Source organism: Asparagus officinalis, chromosome 7 (assembly GCF_001876935.1).
Source record: "Asparagus officinalis chromosome 7, Aspof.V1, whole genome shotgun sequence".
Taxonomy (NCBI): Eukaryota; Viridiplantae; Streptophyta; class Magnoliopsida; order Asparagales; family Asparagaceae; genus Asparagus; species Asparagus officinalis.
In genome coordinates, this window is record NC_033800.1 from 144,619,342 (window position 1) to 144,645,878 (window position 26,537).

At 33.9% G+C, this 26,537-nt stretch overlaps 2 protein-coding genes across 2 annotated transcripts; one reads left to right on the forward strand and one right to left on the reverse strand.

Moving 5' to 3' along the window:
* On the forward strand, positions 3,200-6,865 carry LOC109847904 (probable xyloglucan endotransglucosylase/hydrolase protein 28). The gene is made up of 4 exons (XM_020417137.1): positions 3,200-3,612; positions 3,710-3,810; positions 4,925-5,133; positions 6,436-6,865. The coding sequence occupies exons 1-4, from the start codon at positions 3,423-3,425 to the stop codon at positions 6,863-6,865; spliced, it is 930 nt and encodes a 309-aa protein (XP_020272726.1). The 5' UTR covers positions 3,200-3,422.
* Positions 7,732-16,998, reverse strand: LOC109848196 (anthranilate synthase beta subunit 1, chloroplastic-like). The gene is made up of 8 exons (XM_020417581.1): positions 16,786-16,998; positions 16,548-16,714; positions 14,917-14,987; positions 14,780-14,817; positions 14,557-14,667; positions 14,379-14,478; positions 11,130-11,265; positions 7,732-8,134 (listed from the first exon to the last, which is right to left on the reverse strand). Exons 1-8 carry the CDS (start codon positions 16,868-16,870, stop codon positions 8,027-8,029), a joined length of 816 nt encoding a protein of 271 aa, XP_020273170.1. The 5' UTR covers positions 16,871-16,998; the 3' UTR covers positions 7,732-8,026.

The following is a 26,537-nucleotide window of genomic DNA, read 5'->3' on the forward strand; positions in this document are numbered from 1 at the left end:
TGGGTATCCTTGTCATAGGAGGGGATTTCCTCCTATGACGCCTCTAAAATCACAAGATTGAGCGACATTATGGATGATCCGCTCCGTTAAACTTGATCTACAATTTCTAAAACTCCAAAACACAAGTTTTGGGTGAACCCGTCGTCGTTTGACCCTTCATCCACTCGTATCAATTTTAACGGTTTTGAATGAATGGAACTTTTCACATGGCTCGATGGAGGTCAACGACGACGGATTCACCCCAACCTTGTGTGTTGGGGTTTTAGAATATGTAGATCAAGTTTCAACGGAGCGGATCATCCATAATATCGCTCCATCATGTGATTTTAGAGGCGTCATAGCGAGGAAATCCCCTCCATATGACAAAGATATCCATTATCTCATAATTTATATATTATATATATATATATATATATATATATATTATATATATATATATATATATATATATAGGGAGAGGTTCTAATAAAAACCTAGAGAACTAAAAACCAATCCTAACCCTACATTCTATTTCATCCAATGGCCTAGATTTCGATGGCAGAATTGTAAATATAGACAAATTTAATACACTGCATTAATGTGAAAAGGGTAAAATTGGAACAATTCATTGCATTAATGGTGACTGATTACATTGGAACAATGATACAAATTTAATACACGTCCTTTAATACTCTCTCTTACATTAATAGTGCTACATTCTTTAATACTCTCTCTCTCTAACTCGCTTCCCGATCTCTGTAAATCTCACATGAAGAACACAACAACGCATTGAATCTGGATTCACTGAATTGATCTTCAATCCAGATTCACTCCAACGAATTGAATCTGGATTCACTCCAATCGATTTGCTGCTCCACTGGATTTGTGAATCATTCTAACCATCCAAGCAGAATAAGAAACTTATGGTAAAAAACAAGCTATAAAATTTTATAACATGAAAAATTTTCACCTTTTACAGCAAAAAGTTATGATTTTTATGGTAAAAAACAAACACCTCACATAATTGAATCTGGATTCACTGCAGTGAATCCAGATTCACTGAAGTGAATCTAGATTCACTCATGCGTTTATTAAAGTAAAAACAAGCTGGATTCACTGCAGTGAATCGAGATTCACTGAAGTGAATCGAGATTCACTCATGCATTTATAGAACGTGTTTGATGATTTTAAGCAAAAATTTATAATTTTTATGGTAAAAGCAAACACCTCACATAACTGAATCTGGATTCACTGCAGTGAATTCAATTATTTAGGACAGCAAAAATCGGCGATTCACTGCAGTGAATCTCGATTCACTGCAGTGAATCTCGATTCACTGCAGTGAATTCAATTATTTAGGACAGCAACTAAAACAAACCCCACAACTAAAATTCTGAACTTTAACCAATTTTAACAAAAAAACTAACAGGATTGCAATTTCTAAAATATTTTAATAGAAACCCTAAAAAAGATTGCAAATTTTGAAAGATAATCCAACAAAACAAACAACCAAGATCGAGTATAAGAGAAACCCCAAGCTAAAACAAATCCTAGAACCAAGATCGCAACTTCAACAATTACCCTAAAAAGAAACCAAAATCAAATTGAAATTAAAGAAAAACGTGACGAACCGAGGGGGTGCTCGAGCTTGAAGGAACTCTTGGCCATGGATCCCCTCTTTCTATCATCCCCAATACATGACGAGAACAAAACCATGATCAGATCAAAAGAAAATAACACCTACCAAGAATCAAATCAAACTTAGAATATAACCTACCAAGAAAATATAACACCTACCAAGAAAATAACACCTACCAAGAGAGAGGGGGCTGGTTCAAGCTTTTGGGAAATGGAGGAGAGAGAGAGAGGAGAACGTGAGAGGAGAGTTGCATGGGAAAATGGAGAACTCAATAAGAAGCATTAATTACCTCTCTTTAGTGGGCTGTTGACGATGAGGACTTTGGTAAAGCATTATTCCTACATAGTGTTTTTCCAAGTGATGAAGTCATCAAAAGAACTGTCTTTAGAGGATGATTCTTCTCCTTAACCAAAGAATGAAGTCAAACTAGTAAGTTGATTGCGAGGAAAAAGGGGACATGTGAATAAAGTCTTTTAAACATTGGAATAAAAACAGAACATGGATTCTTCCACATACAAAGAATATTATTGCAATTGATTTAATGTGCGCCTATAATCAAAGATTTGATATGATTTTGACAATTAATAGAAATAATGATATTCAATCAAGCTTCCAATGCCACAAGATTTGATATGATTTTAGCAGTTTTTTGAAATATGTTAACTACATTTAATTAATTAATCAAGCACTTGAGTTGAATTTTTTTCAAAGCTTATGGCAACACTAATCCAAGCAATCAACTAAATAAGACTAGTGAAAAGAGCTTTGCTATAGGGACCCAAAATATAAGACCAACAGGGGACAAGTGAGGTGTCGCCATCCTATTGCATAATGAGCTGATCATCATTATTGATGACCAGCTCATTATGCAATAGAAGGGAGACACCTCACATGTCTCCCTATTGGTCCCATATTTTAAGTTCTTACGGAATTTTTTCTAGTGAAGAGTTTTACTACAGGGACCCAAAATATGAGACCAACAGGAATCACATTGACAGGTGAAAGATGGCAAGGATAGCCGAGAACAACTAGAAAATATTAAACAGAAGTCAAGATGGCATTTAATTGGATTCTCATTTTAAATACTGCCTCTTTCCAACGCAAACTTTGCATTCTTCAATTGGCGCCTTTGGCATTAAACATAAAAATAGAAAAATATACTTTTAATCGTTAAATAAAGACCCGGAAAAAAATAAATAAAAGTAATTTTCAACTCTTTCTTCTATCTTAAAGGTGAACACTACAACTTTCATATTTTCAACTCCATTTTCTGTTTAGCACCCTTTGTATCTCCTCATTTAGTAATCAAATCCCCTTTCATAGTTTATACAATTACTTTGTAATTACTCCCCTTGTTTCGATGTAATCCAAGTCTAGTGCTTGTAGTCTCTCCATTAGAAAATCACATAACCTCAAAACTAGTCCAAATTACTCTAATCATATCCCATTATTTTATCATATGATTATTGACTCTTGCACCTCCAAAATCCCATTATATTTTCTCTCTCAATAGTTTAGTGGAAAAGGATCCAAGAAAATCCCATAAAATACTCTAGCCTCAATATGAACTCTCTCTCTCTCTCTCTCTCTAAATGCCAGCCCATAGCTCTCTCTCTCTCTCTCTCTCTCTCTCTCTCTCTCATCTCATCTCAAAACCCCCCATACCTTTGGTTTCCTCCTCTCCCAAGAAACACAGAGGAAGAGGTAGCTCTGTTCTCCATATAAGAACACAGAGATAGAGAGAGCCAAAACAAAAGAAAACCCAGTATCACCAAAATCTTCAAGCAAACCAAAGAAAACAGAGATGATGGCTTTGTTCATCTCAGCTCTTTCTCTATATCTCCTCTTCTCTACTGCCTCATGCAATAGTATTTTATTTGAGAACTACACTTATCTTCCCTTTGATGAAGGCTACACTCAGCTCTTTGGTGATGATAATCTAATGCTTCTTAGGGATGGGAAGACTGTTCATATTTCTCTTGATGAGAGATCAGGTTTTGTTCTCTGTTCTCTTAATGACCCCCTGTTTTTTGATTAAATTTCATATTTTTGATGGGCTTGTTGGGATTTTTTTTTCTTCAAAATACCCAGGTGCTGGATTTGCTTCACAAGATCAATACCTTCATGGGTTCTTCAGTGCTTCCATTAAATTGCCCTCTGATTATGCTGCTGGAGTTGTTGTTGCATTCTATGTGAGTTTCCTTATTGGATTATTTTCTCTTATTTGCAAAAGCTTAAATTTTTTTCTTAGTTTTTTGGGTTATTTGAATCGAACGCTGAGATTGTTATGCTCTTTATTTCGTCAAAAGATAGGAGCAGAAGAGTACTTTGTGTTTTATTATGGACAATATGGGAATGCTCTTAGCTCTGGTTATTTGATTTCTCTTGTAAATAGAAAGATGGTATTTTGTTAGAATTACTGTTTTCGGTTGTCTAGAATCTCTGTGTGATCAAGTTAATAAATTTTTACTGCACTCCCTTTTTCTCTGAGCATGAATAATATTCAATAATCAACGTGCCGCAGCACTGAATTTATTCAATTAGAGAATCTGTTATCATGTAATTACACAACAGTATCATTTCCAATACCACTGATTCTTTTCTTCGGTCCCTGCATTTGCCAAGAATGAGCCATTTTCGATGCTAATCCCCGAGTTTCCATGATTTCTTGTTGCTTTGTGTTACCATCCAGTTTGTCTTTCTTAGACCCTGGTGCACAGAGAGTTCCTGTTTTCTCCCCTTCATCTCTTCTATCTATTGCAAAATTATATCTTACAATTAGCTAAACTCGGTCGATTCCCTTTGCCAATGATTTCGACAATTTCCACCACATAATTCATTTATCTTCTTTTATTCTCTTTTCCACGCCTAGATAACTTCCGATAACATTTCTTATTTATGCTGAGAATTTCTATTAGATTTTTTTTGGATTAAGTTCTACAATCGATGCTAATTAAGAGGGAGCAACGATGAGTTTTGCTTGTTTGATTAATAAGTTCGTTTCAGAGTCCAAGCCATCTTCTTGATTCTCAGAACTTAGTTTCTTCTTTCTTCTTCCTCGAAAATATAACATGCAACAATGTGCATGACGCATTTTAGGACTTCTTGTAGATTTGTTGCCTTCTTTTTTCTCCAAACTTCCATAAGCAAGACTTCATGGAACAAATCAATCAGGCTTGTTTTCTGATTATAATTTGTGTTATGGGCTAAATTTCCTAAATGAACCTGTTGAATTTGAAAACGAACTTCGTAGCCTACTGAGCTATGTTTTGCTAATTCTTAAAATTACTTCTGATAATGATGCAGATGTCAAACGGGGATGTGTTCGAGAAAACCCATGATGAATTAGATTTCGAGTTCTTGGGAAATATAAGAGGGAGAGAATGGAGAGTTCAAACCAACATCTATGGAAATGGAAGCACAGCGGTTGGAAGAGAAGAAAGATACAGTCTCTGGTTCGATCCAACTGAGGATTTTCATCGATATTCTATCTTGTGGAGCCAAGATAGGATCATGTAAGTTACTATAGATTCATTGAATACAAGAACTATAGACTTAGATGTTGCATTCATGGTTGTTGTTTTCATGTCATATCATGTTCTATGTTCTGTCATATTTGTTACATTTCATGTTAATTTATTTACTTCTTTTGTTAACTTCATGCCTAATTTATGGGAAATTTACTTTTTTCGGTTAGTTGATGTGAGAGTTCAATATTTTGGAAGGGAGCTTTTACTGAGTTGTCTCGTGTCGATTTCTTCGATCGTCTTTCATCGTAAATATAATTTTTTGTTTGATTTTTGTATAATATTAACTTGAAATTTAATGGAAGAGTTAGACATAACATAGTTCTTACTTGTGGACTATTATTTTTACTGTCGGATGCATGAAAATTATTTAGGAGGGGAGAATTTTACATAGATTGACTAATTTGTATTGCTCTGTCCTTTTATCTATTTCTAGCAATTGCTCACTTTTTGCTAGTTGTGAGTTTTCTTTTCACTATGAATTTCTCATTGCCTAGTACTGCTCAACAGTTGTTTATGTCTCAACTTAGAAACTATTGCCTGATTTCTAGATCATGCTTTTTAATATTGTAAACAACTAGAAGGCAGATCTTAGTGAGGGAAATGCTCCTGTTGTGCTTATGCTAGAAATAGATCAAATTCTAGATATGTTTGTACCCAAACATTTTCCATTAATAGAAAGAACAGCTTATGCGTCCTAAAAAGTTTTCCTTTTAGTCACTAAATGCTTTAGTTAGGAGACATGATAACATTATAGTTAATGGGTTAAAGAAGATAAGAGGTAACCTGAAGAGAACTTGCTTTGAATAATTCAAAGGGTAGGGTCAATCGCAGATAGACCCCTTACATATATTTGTTTGAACATACTACCTTTATAGATTTATTTTGGCAGATAGAACCCGCAAGTGAAATCTTTGTGACTTTTTTTTTACCCTCATGGGGATCTATTTGCTAAAAAAAACAATTTTCTCAGTCTCTAAGGGTAAAAGAGTCAAAAAATCTTCCAATATCGAGGGATAATAAGTTCAAAACATCGATTCTTTAGGGGGTCCATTTGCAAATAATCCTAAAAAGTATATGATAATAGTTAATTGAGTAGATGCTTCTTAACACAATTAAACTGAGGAATATGATTCACGTAACCAACCACAAAATTTTGGAACGGGGGCCTTATTGTTGTTCATGTAATCTTTTTTTTTTTATTGTTTTGCCTAGTTAGTATTTATTGCAATAATTGATCAATATCTTATATTATATATGCTTCCTTAAGTATTCTTCGTCCTGGTCCAGATTCTACATAGACAACATTCCCATCAGAGAAATGGTGAGGACTCCATCCATTGGTGGGGACTTCCCTTCAAAGCCCATGTCTCTGTATGCAACTATATGGGATGGGTCACATTGGGCCACATTGGGCGGCCGTTACAAGGCCAATTACAAATATGCCCCTTTCACCGCCGAATTTTCCGATCTCGTCCTCCACGGCTGCGCTGTGGATCCCACGGACCACCTCTCCACCTGCAACCACCGAGAATCCGGCCGGTACAGCTCCATCAAAATCTCCGACGACGACGAACGGTTGGCGATGCAGGGGTTCAGAAAGAAGTACGTAACCTATTCCTACTGCTACGACCGCGAGCGATACCCGGTGCCCGTGCCCGAGTGCGAACGTCGAGTGCTCGCGAGACTCGCAGGTCTACCGGTCGAGCGGACGCGTTAGTTCGCGGACCGCCGCCGGCCGTGGCACACGCATCATCCAGCCCGGACGCCGGCGGGCAGCGTTCCGCGAGGTTTACGGCGGTCTGAAAGTTTTCAGTACAGGTTCATGATTTTGTACCACCACCCATGCGTTCTTGTGTTGTATAGATGGAAAAAATATTGGGAGGGTGGTCAATTGGTGGGTGCATGCATTTATTTATATATAATCTATAGGTGTTGTGGATATATGATGTCCGTACCTTAGTTTGTCCGAAGCTTTTTCTTTGTGCTGGTCCTGGTCATGATAGATTTCCTCCTCCGCTTCTTGTACTTGTTCCCCACGCCTCTGACGTCATTAATGCCTGCACCTGAATAAATATTCAGAGGGGGTGAATGAGTATATAAATAAAAATAATGGGGACCTCGGCGTTTTGTTTGTATACGCTTGGTGTCATCTGGGGACTTTTGCATTAAATTTTATACAACTTTTGCTCAATGTGGTGGGGGGGTTGGTTATGGGTCAATTTCTTCTTTACAGAGTAGGAAAGTATGTGGGGGGTATTTGAGTGGGTGTGATGATGAGAGACAAAGATCATGAGCATGGATGGGTGGGGCCACGGAATGAATGGAGCTTGCAGGAGATAATTATGGGATGAATCCGAGGGGCAAACTCTTCATCATGGATGTAGAGAGCCCCTTCAGAAAATTTTTCCAGTACTTTGTACAGGTGAAAGAATGTCAGACTGAATATAATACTTGGCATATCTTGATGATGCAGAGTTCAGGTACTTTAAAGATTATGAATTATGCATTCAGGTTGAGAAATAAGAACATAAGCATACAATGAATCCATCCATGGTCGCGTAAATGCAACTGACCTTCGGTTCATAAATGCATCGGATCTTGGTTGCATAAATCATCCGCGGTTATTTATATACATGGTTGAGATATCCGTACAGCCATACGAGAGGGGCTACATAGTTCTGACATGGGACCATGCTGAAAGTAAATGATTCATAGGTTGCTGATGAGAAGGGATAAATAGAAGAGGAGAACAATAAATTTTCTTGATAGAACAGGAAAGACCGTTAATTCCTTGTTTTCAACAAACAATAATGATTTCAGACGAGAGCTTTTTTATCTGCTATTATTGTTCCAAATGCGGGATATTAAGATATATAAATCAATGACAAGACTTTGATGCTTCCAAGCTTTCAATTTGTTTGATGAAGTTGTGCACCATCATTAGACCTTCGCTTGTTATGACGCTTTCCGGGTGAAACTGAACTCCCTGCAAAAAACCAAACACTATGTCAACTTTCCAGGGGAACCGAGTTAACTGCAAGAAGTTGCATACAAAAGCAAATATAGATGTATAATAATCAGTCATTCCAACGGTGAGCCAAATTATATTTTTCAGCTCTACAGATCATTTTGGATATTGCGTGCTTACTATAAATCCGAAAAACTACCAATGCATGTCTGATATTTGTACACGCAAGATAGTCAGATGACCGCAAACCATGTGCATGTGTGGTTAGGAGGATAACAGGGTGTTTTCAGAGTTAAAATCTTTTAATGATATAAAAGACCAATTAGGTTACACTGTTACAGAAATGTACATTTCAGTTTGTACCAAAGCTAAATGTTGTGGATATAAAAGACCAATCAGAAAAAATGCTGTAGATTAGTTATGTTTAAGAAACAGTCATTCCCATGGTGAGTCGAGTTATGTTTTTCAGAATGAAATTTACTCTCCACAGATCATTTTGGATATTGTACATCACTATAAATCTAGACACTAAAACTGGTGTCCGGTACTTGTAGATGCAAGATAGTCAAATATCTGAGGAACAATAGGGTTAGCCGGTCAGGTGGACAACAGCTAGATCAAGATGTTTCAAAGCTAACATGTCTAACGATACAAAAAACTAATTAGGTTACATGCAGAATTTGCATATCTACTTAATATAAGAAGAAAGAACCAACTAGAGGCTTACGGCCAGGCATTAGGCAGTCTTGCTAACAGTTGCCCTACCCCTACCTACAAAATCCAACCAGTTCATAGAAGGTTGACGACAAATTAATTAACCAGGACATGGGCTGCTCAACCTCACTCGGTAAAGTGTTCATATTTTCAAACAATGGGACACAAGTCTACAGTCTCCCTCATATTATTAGGAGTCAGGCATAAAGGTCACCTCTTCCAAATTTGGGTAATATTTCACAAGATAGGATCTCGTAATTGGTAATATTTTCAAACGTTCCACTAGATATTATTTTTTTTTAATGTTGCAAAAACTGAGGTCCCTAGATGTACAGAGATAAGTAGTTATCTGGTTCCTTATGGTATGTGGCAATAAATGATTGAAGAACCAGAGTCAGGAGAATAGGAAAGAACAGCTGGTTCACAGAAAGTGTTTAAGAAAGTATACTAATGGCGGCACACAGGAACAATGACAGATAGTATATATAATAAATGTTGTCACTTGGAATGGTGCATGAATGAGGAATGCCCTTTTTATAGTATAATCTCAGCGGTAAAGAATATAATGAGATATCCAAGCTGTAACTCATTTATGAATTATGGAGGGACTCAAACATAGTTTAGTATCGCTCATTTTGTTTTTTGCAGTTATGCCTTTCAGATCTTGGAATTGTCATGATGTCATCATCATTATCAAAACTAGAAGAGCCAGAATTTTCATTTGGCAAGAAGGAAGACAAAATTCAACTATAAAGAAGTTTTATGATCTCAGGACACTTGAAATTTAAACATGAAGTTGTCTCTTACTCCTTTTTTGAAAACTACACAAATAAAAGTAAGGGAGAGTTGGGATTCTTTGGAGGCAGGGAGGTACCTATAGTAAGTTCTATCCTACCTCATCTAAAATCTTCAAGTATAGGGGACATGGGACAATTGCTCCTCGGCTGCATCATTTTAAACTTCGTGGCCAAAAGAGATAAATGATCCTACCAGACAATTGAAGTTGAAGATTTTATTCAATTGTACTTATTCCAGCTAACTGATGTGAATGCCTAAGGTCAACAGCAGGTGCTCTAGAACTTTGGACACTTTATGCACACTTGCAACTGCAGAGAGATACTGCACAGATCATGATGACATCACCATTCCAGTAAGAATTGCCGCTTTTTATATAAAAGTATGCGGTCTGAAGATAAAGAACTAAGTTTATAATATTTTGTCAACCAATAAGAGAACTGGTTAAGCTGTTCACGCATTAACTATTGACAAATTTTTTAGCAGATCAATACATTACATTCGAAAATTAAGACACTTAAGAAAAGAGAACTGGGACCTTTTTTGGGTCATATTGATGGTTAAATCTTTGCTGTACAAGTTAAGGTTCAGAAGTAAGCATTATAGTTGCAATACTCTAGTGACTAACACTGCTGTGAGTCTTTTGACTCCTAACTTGGAGAATCTTGGATTCATAGCTTCATCTTGAAAAAGAGCGGTGGATAATTACGGTCGATTTTCTTTCCATGCGCAACTTCTTTTTAACTTCTGCCCAACTTAAAGAAAACTATTCACCACCATTGAAGCAGTTGGATTCATTCAACTAATTTACTTGCTTAAAAAACAATATGATAGTTGTTTGTTCCTTGAGGAGGTAATATAAACCTATATGCTGGTTACTAGTTGACTGCAGCAGTCGCACTAAGATGCATGAATCTCTGGATGAATGGAGGAATAATTCCACCAATTAAGAACTGCTTTTCAATTCTCAGTTACATGACTGGACTCCGAAAACGCCTAAGTTCGTGTTATCCGTAGCATACATAAACAGTTAACAAGAAGCAACAACTGTCAATCATATCCATCATCTGGCAGAGCAGAACATAGCCCTATAGAACTTTTTTTGGATGTGAATAAGACTCAACTGCATCAGTCGCCAGTAAGATGCATGTATCCCTGGAAGAAGAAATAACTTCCAACCTCTGGAAATATCATACATTTATGGCTTAATCAGAAGAAGTTCTTACTCATCCACCCTAAATATCAGAATAACTTACAGACTGTGCTTCATTTTCAGTGACATGACTGGACTCTTAAAAGCTCCTAAGGTCCAATATACTTGGTATACAAAAGCAGGTAAAAATTGACGGTTTTACCCGCCATCTGACTGAGTTAAGCATTGTCCATATGCTATCTTAAAAAAACATTGTCAGCAAAAAGACCCGGATCACAAGCTAATTAATTATTAATTTTCCATTAAAAAAAAGAAAATCCAACAAGCAAGACTGAGGGAAGGCTAGTGAACCTGGATATGTTTGTATTTCTTGTGTCGAGCACCCATAATTAGTCCATCTTCTGTCCATGCTGTGATCTCGAGCATGTCTCCAGGAAAGCTATCTTTTTCAACCACCAGACTATGGTATCTAGCAGCAGTGAAAGGACTACAAGAGAACAAAGAACATAAAACTAATTGACAATGACAGTTGTCTAAGAAAGAAGCAAACCAGGAACTAAATGTTCAACCTAAATCATTATGTTGAGCTTTAAACCATGAAGAGTACTCCAAATATAGAAGGGGGGAAAGGATCAAATGGACAGCTCAGAATTTAAGATTGTGTTTTTCCAAATTGCATTGTGTCTTGCGCATGTGCACTTAAAGGGACTTCGCACCCCCGCATACTTGAACGCCAATTTTGGGGATGCAATTCCTGTATCGGAGGAAATCGGTTCGCAAATGTACCACGAAGCAGTTCGTAGGAACTGAACGGCAGTTCGGAGGAGGTCTAGGGAATAGCGCAACTACGCCCGGCACTAGCAAATTCTATCTTCTGTACTGAAATGGGAACTAGGTTATAGTCTGTGGCATATATCTTGATCAATTTTCTTTCATGAAACATGTGCATTCATAAGATTATTTTCTTGTCATGAATATACTTCACAGGTAGATTAAGTTGGGTAGACATAAACCACATTTACTTGAATAAAATATCATGATCAATTTGTTTGGGTACGAGTATATACCCACAAGCTACAACTTTAGATCTGCACACAATTGCCAATATTCTCCAAGGCCCCATTTGGCAAAGGGTTAACGAAGAGGGATTAAGGAGAATGATTAACATAGTTAGCCCATTCAATAATTTGAAGAACTAAATTATTAACCCGTTATAAAAGTTTTATTTTAACCCTTATGATTATTTGTAGTGTTTGGGAATAACAATGATTTTCACTATTTTTTTATAATTAGAACGGTTAACTCTTAATCCTTCTAAATATGAGTATTACTGTATTAGTAAACCCCTTATGTTGAGGGGTTAACTCATTTTAATCCCTCTAGAAGGGTTAGCTTAACCCTTATATATTTTTTATGTTAGCAAATTATAGAGGGCTAACTCACTTTAACTATTGTATAGATTTTTTTTGTTTGGCTGGTTAAGAAGGGGTTAAGTCTCCTTAACCCCTCACTTAACCCTTTGCCAAACGGTACCCAAGAGAATAAATTGCAGACACTAAACAACATAAGAACAATATTGCACCTCACGTTGCCTTCAATTGCGAATTAGCTTTCAATAAGAACAAGAAGTTGACTCTTTCCTTAATGTGTCACCCAGCAATCGATGGTTGTAACCCATGTTTCAAGTGCAACCTTTTGCTTACTTCGGTTGCAACGAATTCACTGAAGAACTACCAAATAAACTAGGAGCAAGTGTTCTCAAAATGAAACACATGTTGTTCATTTTATGCATTTGATGGTCATCCTACTATTGTAGAACAAATTTTTAAACTTTTAATGACAGATATAAGAGGATTTATACAGCTTCTTCTATGCACATGCACACTGTAGCATTTGTATCATCCAAATATATGCATCTCCCATGAACACATCAATTAGTTACTCATCAAGTTCTTTGACATCTTTAAGACTGTAAACTACCATTTATCTGACCACTTTCTGATGTGCTATTGCTTCTGGTATCAGAGTCTGGTATCAGAGGATGTAATGAATGAAAATTGTCTCCAGGAAGAGTTCCTGCAGTCTTCCCCATGAAACAGTACACCTTTTGAGCCTTTATTTACCAAATTTAACTCACATCATGTTCTATATTAGCAAAAGGTAAATCCAACACCCATGTTAAGCTTCAATCTCAAATAATCCTACCTCTCAATGTTGCCTGCTAAAAGAAAGCTTCTAGCAACAAATTCAAGGTGAATGATAATATGTAGATTGTCTAAATTAGAAAGTTTCCTTCATGCACCACTAACTATTTTTCTAGGTGAACCAAAATCTCGGTTGTAATCCATGCACGAGGCTGTAATCAACTAGAATATATGATCCCTATCTACAAACTCATCTGGCTGATAAGTGACTAGGTGCCTATGTTACAAAATGAAAGAGCAAGTACCGTTATATGATTCTTAAGGAAAGCTTCCATTTGAAGGCCCGTCACAAAGCTGCTAAGCATTTTTGACCAGAAACTAAGTTGAATTTACACTCTACTACTAGTCTCTTTCAGTTTAGTACAAAATACTTTCAAGTAGCAGAAGCTTGTTGTCTGATTTGGATATAAGTTATAACATACTTCTTAAGAAAATGCATGTGCCCTATACTTTTGTAGGAAATATATTTTGCTCTAGAAGAATGATAAAGATTAATAATTGCATGAATAAACTAGTGATCACCAAGGAGAAAGAATGTCATGTTAACATCTTTAAAAAAAACAAGAAGAAACTTATCAAAAGGAAGTTTTTATCTAAATAGTACATGTTAAGTAAATGGTGTTTTAACTTCATGAACAATGTGCTTTCCATATACAAGTGGAGTAAAGTCTTATGAAGACATTCAGAAATCAATCAAACAGCATCTAGATTTTATGTAATTTTCCAGATGAATCATCCATTCAGATGGAATACCTAAAAGCTGGCTTTTGAAAGTACTTGAAAAATAACAATGATATGAAACAAGGTAGAGCAAAGTGCAGCCAAAATCATTAACCATCCTTCATTTCATAATTCAAGAACTTTTTAGCCAATATATTCTCTTGTTAAGTGCCCAACTTGACAATCACAGAGTTCAGCTTTAAGTTAAACAAGCAATTCCCATTAATACATAATAACTTCAACACTGTATAACAATATATAACTTCCAAAACCATACAGGGTGTAGTAAGTAACAATTTTTGATAGGTGATGCCAATCCATGTCAAGATGGCTGACATTTATAGGTCTTCAGAACTCATTCACCCAAAGTCATGTTCACATGCTTGGTTGTGCAGAAATATAAGTTTAGCATGCTAAAAATCTAAGCACGTACTAAAATTTACAACATAAATTTTCAGAAACTTCAAGCAAGCTCTCATGGAACAACTATGATATTATTAAAGTGATCAAAATGCGGTCATCAAAAGCAACGCGAAAAAACTTGCAAAAATAATGCTCTCAAGAATTTTCATCTTATAACAAGTATGATACATGCATGCAATGTGGATGTAAGCTTCATGAAAATGCATCAAGGATGATTGTGATGATAGACATAGGAAAACTAGAAAAATCTTACTTCGGCAAACCATTAAATACAGTATCAGTGAGTTTCTCATCATAATAAACAGGAGAGCTTTTCCCATGCACAACACCTGAAGGAGAACGCACTACCTTTCCTGAAGACAGATTAGAAGCACTGATAAGCTCTATATATTATGAGTAACACATCACATCTTCATCAATGACATTCAAACCTCCAAATGCCTCTCCAATGCATTGCAAGCCCATACAAACTCCAAATAAAGGAATATAAGGCCCAAGCTCCAGCACAGTTTGTAAGGATATTCCTGAATCTTTTGGTGCACCTGTAAAAGGTGGAAGAAGACAATTTATAACTGAATATTGTAATGTGAGAAAACATGGAAAAAATGGTCATAGGCATGTACATTATGCGTTAACAGTCCAACAAATACTTACCGGGACCTGGGGAGATCAAAATCCCTCTTGGATTCTTCCTAAATAATAAAGTTAACATGGATTTATAAATTAAATAACTCCAATCAAAATTTCAAGACACGAAAAGTATTTAAATGAGTAATAATGGGAATGCTTACCTTCGCATTTCCTCTACAGTGATCTCATCATTCCTATACACCTCAAAGCTAGCCCCTAGCGCTCCCATATACTTCAGTGTTAGATGAATATCGAGAGTCATATTAGTTCACATCCAAATGTTTGAAGCATTTAACACACTCAAATCATATGAAAATGTTTTCTTTTTCCTTTTCTTCGAAATATGTCGCACTTTCATTCTTCCTTCATGACCTTACAGCAACTTTTATTCTATATAAGTTTTCAACATTTGCATGTGTGGTTTTTTTGTGTAGTTGTTGGAGATGGAGCAGGGTGACAAAGTTAAATTGATTTGTATTAGAAGAGAAAATTTTTAAAAATCAGTTTAAATTAATTAATAAAATCTTGCCAAAACTTGAGCTGAAATGATCTTATTTACTAGCGAAGATCAGCTTCACAAAACTAAATTTTTTCAGCTTTAATATTTTACTTGTAAAAAAATCAAACACAAAAATAGAAGTTGCAGTCGCATTAGAAGTTTCAGGCGACATTATCTCAAATATGCATAAGAGACCTGAATTTCATGGTTCTAGCCCTCTACCAATTGAGAGTGTATGCAGTTACAAGTTAATAAAAAATTAATTGTAGTCAGTTAGGCTTACACCAAATATAATGTTGCAGCACATGAAATATCCAGAAATATTTTACTTTTAAAATTACAAAGTATGATTGAATGCTAACAAGATGCAATATTTATCTGTAATAAGGCATTCACTCATATGACAACTGTTTGGCTGATTTTGCAGTTTCTGTAATCCATTGGATTTTAGTTTTTCTTGCTTCGCAGATGGTTCAAGATTTTTAGCAGCCCTTACCACAAGGTCCACGACAATCATTCTCAAGATCAAAGTGGATCCATGTTGGAGTAATTTATTATTCTAATAAAAATGTAGGAGTAACTTCTACCCAAAAATAACGCCCCTGCGCGCACACGCACAAAGTTCCCTAATGTCCCACATATGGGTAGAAACGAACCAAATTATTATTATTCGAATTTATTAATGAATAGAATTTAACTAGATGTATACTTGATTCGTTTGCTTATTAAACATTCGTTTAAAATTTGATCGCTTATAATATGTATTATTACAAATATGATGTTATCTGTTCACATATTCTACTTAAGTTCTATATACTAATTTTGACTGACGTAAAGAATCTAAAATCAGTTTTCTAATGAAAATTTTGAATTAAATATATATACATCGTAATTATAAAGGAATAATTTTTATTTATAAATTTAAATAGCATTTGAAAATCAAATTCTTTAGCGAAATGAATATACTTCCATATTCGATAAATATTTGGTGAATATTCATGAATATTTAACAAATACCGAGTATTCGGGTTTGATTTCGACAAACTCCATATGTAAAAATTCAAAATCGGGTTCGAATTCGACAATTTTAAGCAAACACACGTATCAACATCTTAGCAATTCGATTCGATTATGGTCGTTTACCAACCCTAGTCCCACATTAGTTCAGAATCTTCATAATTCAACCTTTTCGTAAACTATAGACAACAATTAACAAATATAAACATCCAAAAAAATTTTGATAAATAGCAAAATCCATCTGTCAAACAGAGAAGGTTTAAAAAAGAAACCAACCTGGCACAAATTATAAGTGAAGCTATCATAATTATCAACAACAACAATCGGCCTCTCCTCTTTCCTCTCCACAACTGGAACCCTAACTCCGCCAACCCCCGCCGCCGCCGCTCCTCTCACAAGACTCCTCCGATCACTCCTAATCGCCAATCCCCCATGTCCAAACCCTAAAACATACCAAATCAGAACAATTAACAGGGAAAAAAAAGGATCAAATCGAAATCAAATCTCAACCCACCCGGAGCAAGATCGCATTTTGGAGATCGAGGACCAGCTAGGGTTCGGTTGGGGAAAGAGAGGGTAAAAGAGAGGGAAGAGGCCATGGGGGATTATGGAGGGAGAGAGAGCGGGGGATTGCGGGCTAAGGGTTTTCGCCGACATTTTCCTGCTCGTGAGTATTATATTTAGGGTTTGGTGCTGGTTAGGTCTGGGTCTCTCTCAGAGACTGTGAGATCTTTTGCTGGCGAATTTTGCAGCAGGTGGGTTTTGTATTTTTGTGCGGATGTTTCGATTTCCGATGACAGTATCATTACACTCTCTTTTTCTCTTCAACCCGTCTTATTTATTACGGGGGTGTTTTCTTTATTTATTTATTATTTATCTTAAATAAATTATATCATATCATATCATTTTTTTTTTTAAACAAGAGTGCAGAAAAGTCTTTCGATAAATAAAAACACCATTAGAATTCAAATATTAATCCATCAAGTAAGAGTAAGTTGATAAATTGATGAATTTTTATTTGATATACATAATATGAAGATGGTGATATAGTTTAAATAAAAATGTAAATCTGAATGAAATTATTAAATACCAAATTTAAAAATATCTACAAGATGAAGGGCGTATATGCAAAAACTAAATAAATTAACGAGACAAATAATATTTGTCCCAAAGGTCGAACCCAGGAACAGCACAGACCTACAAATGTACGTAATATGGACGGGACATTTACAAAATCCACCAAACAAATTAAAGAGACAAAAGTGATTCTCAAAATTATAAAAAAGAAAAATTAAAATAAACAGTTGTGACCTGAGGAGTAATGCAGAAGGGATATTTGCAAAACCCATCAAACAAATTAAAAAGACAAAAGTGATTCTCAAAATTATAAAGAAAAGAAAAATTAAAACAAACAGTTACGACCTGAGGACACAATATGGCGATCTCTCACAGACTAAAATTCATACTTCATATCATACTCCCTTTAAAAGCACGAGTTCAGAAAAATCTTTTTGTAGAAAAAAATACCCTTAGAATTCAAATACTAATCCATTAAGTAAAAGTAAGTTGATAAAATGATTAATTCTTATTGGATATACATAGTACGAAGATAAGGATATAGTTTAAATTGAAATGTAGACATGAATAAAATTATTAAATGCCAAATTTATAAATGTTTACAAGACAAAGGGTGTATATGTAAAAATTAAATAAATTAACGAGACAAATAATGTTTACCCCAAAGGTTGACCCAGGATCAGCGCAGACCTACAAATGTATATAATGTAGACATGATATTTGCAAAATTCACCAAACAAGTTAAAAAGACAAAAGTCATTCTTAAAATCATAAAAAGGAAAAATTAAAACAAACTGTTGCGACCTGAGGACACAGCGTGGCGATCTCTCACTGATTAAAATTCAAGTAGTTCACGGTACTGTATAATTAGTTTTAAAGGTTAATTATACTATTATTATTTAAATAGAACTCTATTTATAATTGTTATGATCTCACATGCAACATCACGTACCAATATATATAAACCAAGAAATTACAACAATTTTCATAACACTTTCATCTTCTTCTATAGGTATGCACATTTGTTATTTTATTCTTATTATATTGCATTAGATTGTTTTAAAGCAATTTATTATATTGTATATTTAATTTTTTTCATATAAAGAAATAGCAACAATTTTCATAGCACTTTCATCTATTTTCTTCTTATAAGATTAAATTAGATTATTTTAAAGTAATTAATTATATTGTATGTTTAATTTTTTAGATCATAAATTATAATAATTTTTATAGCACTTTTATCTCTTTCAACAGATATATGCCTTTATTATTATTTTCTTATTAGATTAGATTATATTGTTTAAAATTTATGATTATGAAATTGTAATAATTTTCACATCACTTTAATCTATTTTCTTCTTATTAGATTAGATTAGATTATTTTAAAGCAATTAATGTGTACTGTATATTTGATCTTTTTTCCAAATCACATAGTTTAATTATACTATTATTATTTAAATAGATACTATTTGTATAAAAGTCAAAGAGAATCTCACACATATCTTAGATCTCAACACAAATTGTAATATTTACATATATGTGTTGGTTAAAATAAATTTCATGTATAGGCTTAACTTATATAATCCTACTTTAACCGATTAGATAATTTATCTTTTTTTATACCCAAATTCTTCCACAAAATAAAAATATTGTAGTGATGCTATACATATCATCATTCTCCTTTAAAAGAGTGAGTACTAGAAAAACTTTTTCTATCCTAAAATACCCTTCATCTATCATAAATATAACAATTGTTTATTAAAAATTTAAAACTAATAATTAAATAACTCAATACTTCTAGTCACTAACAATTGTTTTAATTAAATCTCTACCTTTTTTTGGCTCTCTGTAAAAGTGAAAACTCATTAGACCGATCAACTCCCCCACTTCGCAACTCCAGCTAATCCCTCCCCACTCTCTCATGTTCCCACTTCCCTGAGATCCCTCAAAATGTTACTAGATCAATATAATTGCTACTCATTGCTACAACTTTTTAATTCTCCATCTTTCTCAACGGAAGGTATCAAGTTTAGAGTGTTTAGTGGTTCTGTAAATTGCATGCTGGCTCAGATTTGATGGAACAAAGGAAGTGCTTTTCTTGATTGTAAGTATTGAATTTATTGTTTTAATTTTTTTCTTATTTATTAATTTGTTTTTTCTTATTTCTTATGTAGTTTTTGGACTACGCATTGCGCGCAGTTAGTTCTAGATATGTGTCATAATTTTTATTTCCCCTCTTTTTTAATTTTGATTGATTGATGTAGTGCTTGGGGGTTTAGCGATTTCAAGTTAGTTGGAAAACCCATCTATCAAGGTAATTTTACTCCCTATTTTTTTCTAATTAATAAAATAAAATTTCCTAATGTGAAGAGCATCTCCTATGTTTACATAATTTCAATAGCTGGGTTATTAGTTTGTGAATATGTTATTTAGCAAATGACAGTAAGGGGTTTTAGGGATGTATGAAGTTATTGATTTTTAGAACTTTAGGTGTTTGGATTACAAATAAGCTTTAAAGATAACTTTGAGGAAACTTATGAGCAAGAAATTGCCTTCATTTTGATAGAATGGATTGATGCCAGTAGTTCAATATCAATACTTTTCACACATGTTGTTGAAAGATATGATACCCTAATTCTGTAAGTGACTATTTGTGATGTAGTTTTGTTTTTGGTATATGTTACTTGAGTAATTTAATAAAAAAATTATGATTCTTTTCTGCAATCTTTAGGATTCCACTGTTGTCATAGCTGAAATATTTGGTAACTAATAATGATCTCTACCCTTTTTGTGTCTCTCTATAAAAGTGAAAACTCATTACACCGATCAACTCCCCCACTTTGCAACTCCAACTAAGTTTATTCCCTCCCCCACTCTCTCATGTTCCAACTTCCCTTAGATCCTTCAAAACATTACTAGATCAATATGATTGCTACTGATTGCTATGACTTTTTAATTCTCCATCTTTCTCAACTGAAAGTATCAAGTTGAGAGTGTTTAGTGGTTCTATAAATTGCATGTTGGCTCAGATTTGATGGAACAAAGGAAGTGCTTTTCTTGATTGTAAGTATTGAATTTATTGTTTTAATTTTTTTTCTTATTTATTAATTTTTTCCCTTATTTCTTATGTAGTTATTGGATTACACATTGCAGTTAGTTCTGGATATATGTCATAATTTTAATTTCCTTATTTCTTATGTAGTTATTGGATTACACATTGCAGTTAGTTCTGGATATATGTCATAATTTTAATTTCCCACTCTTTTTTAATTTTGATGTAGTGCTAGGTTTAGGGATTTCACATTGGTTGGAAAACTCATCTATCAAGGTAATTTTACTACATATTTCCCCTTTCTAATTAACAACATAAATTTTCTAATGTGAGGGACATTTCCTATGTTTACATAATTTCAGTAACTGAGTTATTACTCAGCGTGGTGCTCCAATTTTGCATCTCCTTTCTTAAATTGTGAATTCATTATTTAGCAAGAGACAATAAGGGGTTTTAGGGATATATGAAATTACTTATTTTTAGAATTTTAGGTTTTTGGGTTACAAATAAGTTTTAAAGGTAACTTTGAGGGAACTTATGAGCAAGAAGCTGCCTTCATTTTGATAGAATTTTTAGGAGCATGAATTTATCATGGATAGCTGCCATAATACCTTTGACTATGTATCTGTATATCATGAAGGGGTGTCTCAATGAATTTATCATGGATAGCTGCCATAATACCTTTGACTATGTATCTGTATATCATGAAGGGGTGTCTCAATTCAAACTATGTGAATTGTGTTTTTGTTGTATGCATTAATTTCTTCTAATGTTGTTAACAATGTTTCGGAAACAATATCTGATCTCACATTGTCCATGTAATGCCATAAATTTTAGTTATTTATTTGTTATTTGCACCATAAGATAAAAGGGATTTCGGGAATCGCAGGAATTTTTTTTAGATTTTTTGTTGAGTTACGGATCTGAAAATATCAAGGGCATTAGCCATTAGCAAGAGGATTATTAGTTTAGGTGAGATAACCTTTGGCTTTGATCACGCTTCGTTTGTTTTAAACTAAATATCTCAAGAAAAGATGTCATTATTTTCCTATTAGAAGGGTCATATGAACTAAACGTCCTAATATTTATATTAATCTACAACTTCAAAAATTCAAACATCAATCCTTTCATTTGAACATAAAGTTGAAAGAAAATCCAAATCCTAATATTAGTGGTTTATAAAATTCAAACATCTATCCTAATCTTATGTATTTGTAATTTTTATCTGCTCACACTCAATATCTCATACCTATATATGTATATACATGTGTGTGTGTACATATATATACACATATAAATGAACAAGTTGACCACTACTATCCTTAGTTCTCTCTCTCCCCCAACATCCAACCCCCGTCACCCACCCATCCACCCCCACCCCGCAAGGCCGATTATTGTAATTCATTACAATAAGCACGTACCTGGTAAGTGGATGGGCAGAGATGAAGAATATACTCCAAATAGAATACATGTAGTCTGGAATCAATGTGAAATTTGAATTACTAAATCTGTAATTTTTCCTAGGGTATTTTATATGTATTTTTAGATCCCCCCCGGTAATCATTACAATTGCTTATTTGTCCTCCAAATTGTTTTGTTCCCCTAACATTTATTCGTAACTTAACTAATAAAGAATATATTAGGGATATTCTGTTGAAGTAATTTAAGTTTTATAAATGATTAAAGTAAATGTTATGGAAAGTGAACTTGAATGAGAGTTTAAATATGAAAATTCAAATAAATACTAACTTAGGAATTCGAACAGATACTTGTATAGTCAGACTAACTGCCTACTTGTTTTGAGCTTTGGAAACAAAAAATGTATATATTTTATTATGTTTTATAAGATACAGTAAACTGAGAGCATAATAACTGTATAATGGCACAATCTAAACTCATTATAATATTCAATGCTTGAAGCTACAACGAGACAATTTACTGTTGGATTTTGATAAATTGCAGAGGTTATAGAAAAGGGCATTTAGAAGCTTGTAGCTTGCTCAAGTCTTCCCTTTATACACTGCACAATCATAGGTTATAGAAAAGGGCATTTAGAAGCTTGTAGCTTGCTCAAGTCTTCCCTTTATACACTGCACAATCATCCTATAATTTTCACCCAGCTCTATTTGTGTTATTTTGATTACAATATCTGACATGATTATGATAATAAATATGAACTTTTGTAAGGTTTATGTATATATGAACACATACATATACTCACGGCACACATGCATATATGTATGTATATATACATATGATTCATACATAAAAAAATATGTGTACGAATTAAAATGGACACATGCGCATACATGCACACCCACTTACCTATGCACAACCTCAAGAACATACCTAGATACAAATGCCTTTACACGTATATACATATAAAGTTGCATGAACACACACATACACATATTCATATCCGCATACTTACATACATATAAACACATACGTGCACACACAGATACATTTACACACATACAGACATACAAACACACACATACACATATGAGAAAATAGACATACACATTACATACAGACAAAAGAGAAAATATATTATAAACACGCACGATGCACACAATTACATATACCAACGTACACCAATGAACACATACACAAGCACACACTCATATATACACATATATATAAACACTCATGCACGCGCACTCGCACATGATTATAAAATACCGACACAAACCCATATACATATAAGCAGGGGTACATACATGCCCCTGCCTTGGTCCCTGCGCAATACCCCTTAAATTTTCAGCAGCTTATTTCTTTATAGATTTTCATGATAGTTAGTTGAAAGGTATTGAGATATTATGTGATGTGGGGATACAGTTCAAATGAACATTGATGTTGTGTCTAACGTTATTTTTTTAGACAAATGATGAGCCTATTAGTTAAAATCAAAATCATAATTTATTCTTGAATCATGATAAATTAATGAATTAGTAGTGTTGGCTGATAAACGATGAGACTATATGTGAATGTTCTTAGATTTTAAATAAATTAAATTGTGTATGATATTTGAATATGTGAATGAATTCCATTCTGAAATTCCATTCTGATATTTGAATATGTGAATGAATTCCCTTCTGAAATTTTCGCATGCATCCCCATTAAGGATCCACATATAAAATTAGGTATGATACTTTGATATGTGAATACCTTTATTTCTGATGCTTTCTCAAAAACCCGCAATTCATCAATGGATTTATTGCATTTTGGGATTAAGACTAGCACCAATCTGAAGGCATTTAGGTTCTATGCATTAGAATTTAATTTATTTTCTTGCACTACAATTAGTTTTTATGGCAATTGATATTTTTCTAATTTAGAGATCTAGAAGGTCTCTAAATCAGTTCATGTTTCATCACTTTGTATTTTAGGTATATGTTATGAATAATCTAGGATACACATATAATATGACATATTTGTTCATTAAGCTGTTGCAAAACATTGCATACTGACTTGTTAATATGCAATTGAAAGTATTTGCTGTCAGGAGACAAACCTCATGATATGCATGCGATGTTTCTCTACGTCATCATTTTGCTTCAAAATTTTGGTTGTTATTGGGATATTGGTCAGAAAGGATCTCATTGATAGATATTGATCATCTAAAAGGTTGACTATTAAATGAAAAAGAATCCCTTTGCTATGTATTTCTTTTCTATTTTTTCGAAAGCTACTCATCGTGGTATTGCATTACTTGAATCACAGTGTGTTCTTGCTTATGCATGTACAATGAAGTTTGAAACTTAAGCATCCAAAATATAGTTGGATCTACACGCATGAAGTGTGTTAGATAGAAGTTTTTAGAAAAATAAAAAAAAAAAGAAAAATGCAAGGAAGAGAAAGAGGTTCATTTTTTTGTCTTGCAATTTTTTCAATTCCACTTCTTATAATTTTTTGTTTCTTGTTGTCTTTAAGTTGCTTTTGTAAATCTTTTGTGTATGTTTTGTGTCCGCTGAGATTTAGTCATAGATTTAGTCATAGATAACAGGTTGCGCGTGTATTAATTTTGTTGGTTAATTTTTTTAATAATAAGAATATAGATGTTATTGCAAAGAGGCAGTCGGTGGTTAACCCTGAGAACACTTTCTTCTTGGTGAAGAAGTTTATTAGGAGGAAGATGGTGAAGAAGTTTATTGGGAGGAAGATGGTGGAGGTTGATGATAAGTCGAAGCAAAGTGAGTTATAGGGTTGTGAAGGATGATAATGGGAATGTGAACCTGGAGTGCCCAGCCATCAGGAAGCTGTTTGCGGCTGAGGAGATCTCGGCGCAGTTAATTTCTATCCCTTTGGTGTGTTTATTATTGTCATTCTTAAACAAAAATTGCATCTGTAATTTTTTATAGCATGTTATCATGTTACTTCTGATTGGTAATATTTTGTTGATGTTTCAAGTGTATGAATGTGGGTTTTAAGAATAATTGGCACTTTATGTTTGAGAATGGTATTTGGAATATGCATTTTTTATTAGATGCAAATGCAAATAGTCTTCTCAGGTGAAATAGGTATTCTTTTACCTACTAGATTATATTTTCTATAAACCAGCATATCAGAATTACAACAAGAGAAGTTTTATAACAAAGTTTTGGAGAAACTAGCGAGCTGAAAGTGCTACTTTAGATTTCCAAGAAGCTATCGGTTGACAACTAGTGAGATGGAGTTGCCCTTGTTGAAAATACCCAATTTACATTCTACAATCATTAACATGTTTATGTAAAAAGTTTGATGAAAAAATATCAGCCCTTGTATGTTTCTGCCACTTCAATATGGATCATTTGGAAAATTAAGGCTCTATCTTTGTACCTATCCAATATAGTCTATTTGCACAAAATATGCCTTTTGGCAAACATGTATGTTAATCTTAAAACAAACAGTCTCATCGGTGTTAAATCATTTATAACTTCATGTATCAAGGATTAGCCTGCAGGTTTAATTAATTTTTATTTTAACCCTTCTTTGTCACGTCAATTTTCCATAATTAATTTTTTTTATTTTGGTTTATGAATATTATGTCAATTGATCTGGACAGCATGTCTGGTGACTGATTCTTTGTTGTCTACATTTCCCCCCTTTTCTTAGGGTTTGAGGAAGCTTGTGGATGATGCATCTAATTAATTTTTTAAATGACAATGTTACAAAAGTAGTGGTTACAGTTCCTGCATACTTCAATGACTCCCACAGGATAGGAACATAGGATGCTGGACGCATTGCCGGTTTAGAAGCCCTTCACATTATTAATGAACCTACCGCTGCATCTTTGGCTTATGGGTTTGAAAATAACAGGTATGATGTTTAATGTTTCAGGTATTAGTTTATATATGTGACATCTTTAATGTATGCTTTGAATAATTAAAAAGTAGTACTGCACTAACTTTGGATTATGGAAAGGGTGTGTTTGGAGGTTGTGATTGTTGAATCCTAAATGAGTGTTTTGGATTTTATATGGGATTGTGAAATTTTCATAGGTGAATATATGAACTCACACATTAGGTATTGCAAAGGTTTAGTCAAGTTTCTAATGTCATGAGCTTGGATTTGCATCCACATCGTCAAACATTACTTTTAGGCATATTATTGTGACAATATTTGATTGATCGATCACATTATAAATGCAACCAGTGTACTATCACTCAATCAATCCCTAAATATAATATCATTGTTCAAATGTTGTGAATTTTTAGATTTTGCCTATATGTTTGATCCATTGTTTACATTCAATAATTTTATACCAAATATTTGCCTAAATAAAATTAAAATTTTAAAAGAAATAATAAAAAAATTATCACGTGCATTGCACGTGCAAACCAACTAGTATATATATATATATATCTCCACAGGACCACATATATTTTGAAAATGAATAAAGAAAACCATACAAACAAAAATCATATTAATTACTCCTACACACCCACTATTTTCAAAACCACCCTTCTTCATCTCCATCTATAATATATCCACATATCCAAAATAAGCTTCTAGAGTTTTACTCTCACCAATTACACTATTGATCAACTCTCATTTTTCCTGTGTACTTAAAGTATATAACATTCATTATGACGAGGACTCACCTGAGTCCTCCACGTGACTAACGCACAAGGGCTTATAGTTAATTAATAATG

Bases quoted from the DNA above. Each gene is read 5' to 3' on its own strand.
- LOC109847904 (XM_020417137.1), top strand. From the start codon at position 3,423: ATGATGGCTTTGTTCATCTCAGCTCTTTCTCTATATCTCCTCTTCTCT. The intron at 3,613-3,709 runs GTTTTGTTCTCT...CAAAATACCCAG, and splicing joins TTCTCTTGATGAGAGATCAG to GTGCTGGATTTGCTTCACAA. The intron at 3,811-4,924 runs GTGAGTTTCCTT...ATAATGATGCAG, and splicing joins GAGTTGTTGTTGCATTCTAT to ATGTCAAACGGGGATGTGTT.
- LOC109848196 (XM_020417581.1), bottom strand. From the start codon at position 16,870: ATGGCCTCTTCCCTCTCTTTTACCCTCTCTTTCCCCAACCGAACCCTA. The intron at 14,668-14,779 runs GTAAGTATTTGT...CACCTTTTACAG, and splicing joins TTTGATCTCCCCAGGTCCCG to GTGCACCAAAAGATTCAGGA. The intron at 8,135-11,129 runs GTTCACTAGCCT...GGTTTTTTGCAG, and splicing joins AGAAATACAAACATATCCAG to GGAGTTCAGTTTCACCCGGA.